The 8,531-nt window shown below is 41.0% G+C and overlaps 1 protein-coding gene across 2 annotated transcripts; it reads left to right on the top strand.

The window, feature by feature from the left end:
* The first annotated feature begins 2,604 nt into the window (after positions 1-2,604).
* Positions 2,605-8,525, top strand: zic4 (zic family member 4). Of its 2 annotated transcripts, XM_073831043.1 has the most exons (3): positions 2,605-4,867; positions 4,976-5,596; positions 7,630-8,525. In XM_073831043.1, the coding sequence occupies exons 1-3, from the start codon at positions 4,444-4,446 to the stop codon at positions 8,067-8,069; spliced, it is 1,485 nt and encodes a 494-aa protein (XP_073687144.1). In that variant the 5' UTR covers positions 2,605-4,443; the 3' UTR covers positions 8,070-8,525. The 2 variants fall into 2 exon arrangements, with proteins under 2 accessions (XP_073687144.1, XP_073687143.1); XM_073831042.1 differs by having other exon boundaries at positions 2,606-5,596.
* Positions 8,526-8,531: the final 6 nt, after the last annotated feature.

Genomic DNA, 8,531 nt, shown 5'->3' with positions numbered 1-8,531 from the left:
ATGAATTGAAAAGACAACACAGTCCACCCCTGATGAATGGGGAAGGAGGGGGGCAACACGTGACCCCGTGCTTGGACCATCATTGGAGAGGGCGCTCTCCCCCTACTAACATTCACTCACCAAATAACAGCCCGCCATGCCTCAGCATCAGTGCGATTGGTCGGTTTACATCATCAATCTATGGGATTGTCGGGAGGTTGCTGACTGTGATTTTGCTCTGGATGTTGAAATTCAGAAAACAGAGTTTAGTGAATGCATGGCCGAATAATAGCTTTTGTCCTAGACGGAGTGCTTCCACGTTTGGCCTACTTATGTGCAAGCCTGATGCTCTGAGAAGAACCTGGCGCGCATCTAGTAAACACTGGCTGAAATGTGATATAGTGCAGCCTGTTCTTACATGGCATGGAACTCCTGCATTTCATCCTGAAAACCAGATGCTATATAAAAACCAAATGCTATGGAGTAAAAATTACACCTATATTAGTAATATTTGTGCCTCACGTTTTTAGCACTGGGATGCTTTGTGCATCTTTAAGAAATGAATGCACAAATGCATCAACGGTACAAAATAGAAAGCATATTTTTTTGTACATAAATATAATAAATCCAAAAAGTTGGATCGGGTCGCTGCACTGGTGCATAAAGTTTTTGCCTACTTGAGCAGTGGGCATTTCATGTTTTGTTGACTTTCTTTACATGCATCAATTTAACAACGTTTGTCTGGGAAAGTCACATACCTCGCTTATTCAAAACACTTGTTTTGTACTGTTGTTGGAATTTAATTTTTGCTTTGATATTCACATTGTATACTTTAAACGAGAACTCAGTGCCTTCCAAATAGTTTTTTTTTTTAAACACACCACATGCTCTGCGCACTCAGTAGGCCTTCCGCAGATGCCTTCAAACTTCAAATAATAGATTCAAACCTGCGAAGGAGGTGTCTCTTTCCGTTATTCGTATTTTTAACCTATGTTTTTGAAAGATTAAGGCCGTAATGTATCACCCTTGTGTGTGTAAAAGTTGTGGGTTGTGGAAGTTGTGAAGTGGGATTTCTCTCTGCAGGAAACTCCGGCGGCTGGAGTTCAAAGCCGCATGAACAGACGAACCATTAAAATATCATCCAGACTGCAGCCTTCAGCTCCATACACCACCAAACTCCTTCCAGAGAAAGAAGGAGAGAGAGAGAGAGCGAGGGCCAGGCGAAGCTGTCGAGTTGAATGTTTTTTCTAAAGGACGTTATCTTTATAAAAGAAATCTGGACGATGTCTTCAACAGGTGAAAAACGGTAAGACTCGTAGCGTGGGCACGAAATACGTTTTGGAAGTTGGAATCATTGGGAAATATTTACCGAGCACCATAAACAGATAAAAATAGCATTTTATTTTTATTTATTTTTTAATTTGCAAGAATTGCTTGCAACAATTAAATACACTAAAGACTAAGCACAGTGAAGGGGTATGTGTAATAAGGAATACTGTATTATTTTTTGAGTAAATAAATACTTTAAAAAATCTCAATAGGATAGCCACACCTATGCTTGGTGCCATTCAACGTAATTTTATTTAATTATTTCTATCTACTAAAACTGTCAATAAGTCCAAAATTTGCCCCGAGAGTATGTAAAACACTGTGTATTTAACTATCTGCTAAGTCTATAATATGTTTTAATCGGCGATAGTTTTTTCTTGGAAAATCCCCCCCCCCCCCCCCACCCCCCACCCCCCCTCTGCATTGGAATTTTTAGCTGACTTTTGTTCCCAAGTGTTCTTTTCCATTGTTTTTACTGTGAAATTAATCTCGTTTGTATCTTGGCATGTTTTCCCCTCTACCCCACGAAAAGTAACTGGAAATAAACTTCTTGTTACGTGCTAAAGAAATGCCTAAAGAATGCAACTTCGACCCTGAGCCCCAGCCATTTGACTAACATCTTCACTATTCGTCATAGTTCACACAGTGTTTACTTATTTATGACACGGATGGTGTGGTTTTGTCACTAGAGGTCTGACAGATCAAATGATTACCTTTCTCAAGGGAATACCAATTTATTTGCATCAATAATTGAATACATCTTGACCCTGATTTAAATGAAGTCGCCTAAAGTTGAAGAACTGTCTAAGGTCACGCTTTTATTATTTTAATAGATTACAATTGTAGATGTTCGACTAAGTTTTGTATTCACGTGTGATCATAATACATGAACACTAAACGATCACAATGGCCTTCAGATGAAGTAATGTTTCCGTGAAATGCGATTTTTTTTCAGTTTTGCAATCACAGTCTACTACTACTACACAAAAAAAAAAAAAAAAAAATTTATGCTATGTCACGGCTGTTTCTGATATGCACTGATATGCTGTATTTGTCAGCGTAAAAATACGCTACATAGGCTACCTTTGAATGAAGTTACAAAACAAAGTGGGCTGGGTGGGGGTGTTAACTGTTTCCATTTTTCATCGAGACACATGAGTGCTAATACAATCTAAATGCTGTCTCCATACTCTCACGTATAATCCGCCTAATTCCAGTGGAGATTTAACATATGATTTTTGACATGTATCTACCACTAACTGTCTGACCTTTTTAGGTCAGTTCACCTAGCACTTCCTATTTGAGCCCGACTGGTTTGATTAAGATAAAGCAAAGAGTTGCAATACGGTAATAATTCTGTATTGGAATTACGTATTTGAATTTTTATTGTACAAGGAAACATTACATTCACCAAAACTTATTTCACCTAGTCAGGATGATTTAAACTGCTTTGACATTGAGCCTGATATGGCTTATTTAGACGGGTTGAAAATAACATACAGTGCCATACAAAGAAACAAACAACATTAAACTTTTTTTGCAAGGTCAAGGAGTTTTAAGTAGCCTACAACACTATAATTTATGCTATTTTGATTAAATATAGTCATATATTTTGTTTTCTGCATAGAAAAGTTTGGGGGGAAAAAAATCACAAAACTTTTCTCCGTGCGGCAACATGAACGCAAATCATTTTTAAAACATTCTGTATTACTACCACCCAAATACACTAATTTATTGTGGAAGAACGACATTACTGTATCAAAATGCACATTTAATTACAGATATAAATATAAATAGACAGCTAGCATATTGCTAATTGTTTTGGAGTAGCGTATTAAACTTTTAACTTATGTTGGACCTTATGGACATACAACAACACCGACCATTTAAGCAAAGTCAAATTTTTTTCCTTATATATTAGCATTCGCGTGCAATCCATTCTTCTAGGCAAAGTTTAAAGAATGTTACTAAAACTCTTAAGCCTGTTTTCATGAGGTGAGGACTGTCCATTTGTTTTCAAGCTTTTTATACAAGATAAGCGCAACAGCCGGTTGTTGATTAATGATTGTATTTTATTCATAACAGGTGCACTGTCAACAGTGTGTTTGTTAAATAACGGTGGGTAATCTGTGAGATAAACTTTAACGCATCGGAAAGACTGGATTAGGTCTGCATTAGGATTTTTATTTAGCAGCTCCTCGAACTATTTTGCCAAGACTTCTTTGCTACCCTGTGCACTTTTGATGAAGCACCACCTCCTGTGTGCCTGATCCGTCGCCGCTGAACAACTGAGGCCGAAAATTGCCCCCGATCATAACAACAGGTCTTTTGCGTTACTTTTTTTCCTCCGGACAATAGGCGACCTTCGAGCTTTTCACAAGACAGCGATCCCATGACGACGTAGAAGCACCGTTAGAGGGGAAAAAAGGAGGTGTGAAAACTTTTTTCGACAGAAGGGTTAAATACAGAGAAAACAGTCTGAGCAAGCAGCGTGCAACTGCAAACTTGAACTTTGTAGGTATTACCTTGTTTTCGAGGTTTATTATGGAGCTTATTCGGATGTAATCTATAAAGCAATACTAGACAGAACCTATGTCGTATTTTGAATGCATGCAAGTCCACTCAATCCCGCTTGCTTATTGCGGTAAGCGGCTAAAAGCGCAGTCGCAGCGTTTCCACGGCTGTAATATAAAGAAAGGTTACATTGCTTCGATGTAACTTCGGAATTGCAGTTAAAAGTACAATAACCTTTGCATAACAAAAACATTTTTTTTCATCCGCCGCCTGAGGCTCGGCGCATGCGCGCTCTCTGTTTGCTGTCACTAAAACATTTTTCTTCGCATTGGAAACTGTCACGAGTGACGTCAATCACAGAGCTCTGACCAATTAGAGGGCTCGGTGATTGTTTGGCTCCACGGGCTGCAGCGCCTACCATGAATCTCTATTCAGTATATCAAAGCGTCCTGCTGCTGCCTCTCAACCGAATGGGATTCCACGTAGGCACTGAGATAGCAACTAAACTTTAGGGGAAGTTTAATTTTTTTTCTTCTCTATTCTTCAAAGCGATTAAAATATATTTGTCATCATCATTATTATTATTTTGCCTGCTGTCAAGTTATTCTAAAATTAGGAGTAATGAGCGTGGATGCTTTGGGAAGCCCTGTGATGGACCCCGCGTTTTCCAAACGGAACACGACGCTGAGATTAGTTGACTTGGCAGGGGCTCACCACCATCACCATCATCACCACCATACCCCTCAGAGCGTGACAGGCTTCCCGGGGTTCAGCAGCCATCCACACTCAATGGCTCACTCGCACCCTGGGGAGATGACTGCGGAACCCCGCCTGGGGCCGAGTCCATTCGGGCCAGAACACATGGGGCACTCCGCGGCCCTCAAAATCAGCCCAACCCATCATTATCCCCACCACCATCACCACCACAATCATCATATTGCAGGCCACAGTGAAGTGGTCTCCAGTCAAACGGGAGCTTTTGGCCCGGTGCAGGCGGCAACGGTCCCGTACTCTATGTCTCACACGGCCCAGGCGCTATCCGCAGGTAGGGATTTCCTCATTCGCCGAGATTTGACAGCTCAAGCCATGCCCGTGCTGACCGATCAGACTTCTGGTTCAGCCTCTCACCACGGAATGTTTGTCTCAACAACAGGTAGCTATCCGGGACACTATGGTCATCACCCCGACCCTGGGAACCATACGCTCTTCCCTGGACTTCATCACGAGCAGCCATCTACCGGAGCACCAGGTGGCCAAGCCTTGAACGGACAAATAAGGTTAGGAATACCTGCCGAAATGTACGTTCGGTCTGATCATTTGAGTCAAGTAGCGAGCTCCAGGGCAGACCCGTTTGCTGCTTCTCCTCTGCACGGATACGGCGGGCTCAATCTGAACATGAATCTCAGCGCACATCACCACCACGGAGCTGGCGCTTTTTTCCGTTACATGAGGCAGCCGATCAAGCAAGAGCTCATCTGCAAGTGGCTGGAGCCAGAGCACTCGGCGAAAAAACTTTGCTCCAAAACTTACAGCACCATGCACGAACTAGTGACACATGTGACTGTGGAGCACGTCGGAGGACCGGAGCAAGCGAACCATATCTGTTTTTGGGAAGAATGTCCACGAGAGGGAAAGCCGTTCAAAGCAAAGTACAAACTTGTGAATCACATCAGAGTGCACACCGGAGAGAAACCGTTTCCTTGTCCGTTCCCCGGTTGTGGAAAAGTATTTGCCAGATCGGAAAACTTGAAAATACACAAGAGGACGCACACAGGTCAGTGACTTAATTTCCCGTCCCTTAGGACAATTTAGTTAAATGCTAGCGGCTCATAACTCTCCCATTACTAGATACACAGCAATGCTAAAGTGTAAACAAATCACAGCAACTAGTTTATTAATGACGTGAGCTAGCTTCTAAGCTAAATAGAGGCACAGTTTGTCTAAAAAGCTGCTTTTAAGAAGGTTGGCTTTTAAGAGATTTTAGAGACAAATAATATATGCAGTGGCTTGTCTATGGTGTAAAAGATTTTCGCAGAACGCTGGCAGCATTATTATTATTGTCACTTTTATTTGATGCGTTTTAATAAGCTATATGTAAATATAGTATAGGCTACTAATACTCTTGTGTTAATAGTCGTGTTTTTTAAACAAAGGTGAAGCACTGTGAAGAGTACTCTTTTTGATTTACTTGCTTTTTAAAATAATGTGTGTTGTAAAAATAATGTATTCCTTACTTCATCGGATTACTTACAGCTTTACAGCACATCCATATGTTTGGGGCCTACTGTGTTCAGTTTAGTCAGCTGAAGAAAAAAAAAACAATAATAATACATATAAGATAGAGAGATGAGGTCCTGTCTCACAGTAAAATGTCCAAATTATTATACCCCCCCCCCCCCCACACACACACACACACACAATAAATCGTTTATTGACATCATCTGTTTATATTACAATTACTCTAAGTTGTACACAAGTATTTATAGTCACTTTGCAAACTGGTATACGCTACTACTTTGCTACATTTTGAAAACCACAAACACTCGTTAAAAAATGCTCAAGTACTCTGTTATCCCTTCAGAACGATCTACAGGAGCATGGTAGCATTTTAGATAGGCTAGTGTTTTGTTTTGCTTACACTGCAGCTTTTTTGTGTTCCAGTTAGCCTACCCTTGTTCAGTAGACTGTTTTCCCCAAGTAGGCTTTATAAAGAAACTGTCCAAAATGACTGTCATTAATTGCACCAAGATACAAGATGTAGTTATTTCCATATATTTTTGAACCATAAGAAACTATGCATACACTGACAAAACTTGCAGATTGACCGCATGCAACAAGTCGGTATCAAAGTTTTGAATAAGTAAACCAAAACTTCACAGGATACACTAAATGCAACATATTAACAAAATGCATTAGGTTTCTATAGTTATTTATATTAATTTGAATGCTTTGTGGGCTCCACACAGCAAGAAGCAACTGAGAATATTTTTTGCATTTCAGATTTAGTAGAGAAGCAGGAGGAGTTTTTTCCCCCTCAAAATAAGGAAGGCTTCTATGTGTAACGTTTCACTAGAAACTACATCTAACATAACAGTCCTTCAGTTCTGATGTGTAACCAACGTTATGTATTTTTCTGTGCGACATTCCCTGGGGCAGGCGCATTATTTTCTTGCTTGGGCGGTATTTGAATCTTTGGTTATGGATGTGGTTTCCCAAGGGTCTCTTCCTTGCTGCTTTCTTGTAGTACACTAATATTCTTGATTGGCTTTCTCGGCCCAACAGCTGAAGGTCAAATTGATATTCAGCAAGCAACTGTAATTAGACAGCAGCAATTACGTAGTCTTATAAACTCCTGGAGCTTATGTCCTTCGGAAATAAGCGTGATGTGATTAAATGTAATTAATTCAAACATTTCTATTGCCTGGCTGCCTTCTCCAGCAGCTATTATGGTTACAGAGGGACAGGCCTAATAGCAGTTTAGATGGTGGATCAGATGTATTTTATGAGAGATCCTCACGCTCTACATTCCAAAGGTAAATGGAACTACTACGAGAGCACACGCTTTAAAGAACGGATGCCCAATAATCTGTAATTGTGAAAAGAAATCATTGCTGTCTGAGAGTCTCAGTCACAAGGGGCCTGCCATGAGAGCAGACAGAGCAGTAAAAAGATAATCACGATATCATGTGGCTTACGTGACCTGATTTACCCTGTCTGACATGCGTTAAAGGGTATTTGGTTATGTGCTCAATGTAATGATGTGCTTTACCTGTATTGACCAGTGTCACAACTGTTTTGTTGTTTTAGGTGAAAAGCCTTTCAAATGCGAATTTGACGGCTGTGACAGACGGTTCGCCAACAGCAGTGACCGAAAAAAGCATTCCCACGTACACACTAGCGATAAGCCGTACAACTGCAAAGTCAGAGGTTGTGACAAATCGTACACGCATCCCAGCTCTTTGAGAAAACACATGAAGGTGCACTGCAAGTCTCCACCTCCGAGTTCGGGTTACGAATCATCGACTCCATCTCTTGTTTCTCCTTCATCGGACTTGGGAAGGGAGCCAGCTCCCTCTGCGCTCTCCGAGCCTCTCTCATCATCGTCCCAGCCGGCCAATTTAAGCGAATGGTACGTGTGTCACAGCTCTGGTGCCAGTGGCCCTCAGACCCCACCCAGCGGCTCATCCACACCGGGCCATACAGAGGGGCCAACGTACGGCAATCCTGAACGGAGGGACGCCTTCTAACAAAATGTTAGCCCTGTAATATTCTTTTGGCAAAGTGACTAAAATGACTTTGACATCTTATCTTATTTGGACAGTCGGTTTGGACTGAATGGTCGCAGGCTGACGCCTGTGGAAGTCAGTTCAAAACGCAGGCTTGTTCACTGTTACTGCCTTACCGAAGGATGCACTGGCCCTTTGACAGCTAATGTCACTGCCTAACCACCAATCGATATAAAACACGTCCCGAGTGTCTATGTTTCTAAATAGTGTACCGACCGTACGCATGTCACTGTATTATTTGTAAATTCCGCTTTGATTTCAATATCTTTTTAATTTATTTTTTAATCGGTAAAGAATTTCTTTTTTGTATTATTGAACCAAAGTGCTTAATTATTAAACCTGTACAGCTGTAAATTACGACGTTTTAATGTCTATGTGTGAACAGTAATTTTGTAAGGTTTTGTCTTTCAGCAATTTTTAAAT

This window comes from Garra rufa, chromosome 24, assembly GCF_049309525.1.
Source record: "Garra rufa chromosome 24, GarRuf1.0, whole genome shotgun sequence".
In the NCBI taxonomy this organism is placed as follows: Eukaryota; Metazoa; Chordata; class Actinopteri; order Cypriniformes; family Cyprinidae; genus Garra; species Garra rufa.
This window is presented reverse-complemented; position numbering and strand designations above follow the sequence as displayed.

Bases quoted from the DNA above. Each gene is read 5' to 3' on its own strand.
- zic4 (XM_073831042.1), top strand. From the start codon at position 4,444: ATGAGCGTGGATGCTTTGGGAAGCCCTGTGATGGACCCCGCGTTTTCC. The intron at 5,597-7,629 runs GTCAGTGACTTA...TTGTTGTTTTAG, and splicing joins ACACAAGAGGACGCACACAG to GTGAAAAGCCTTTCAAATGC.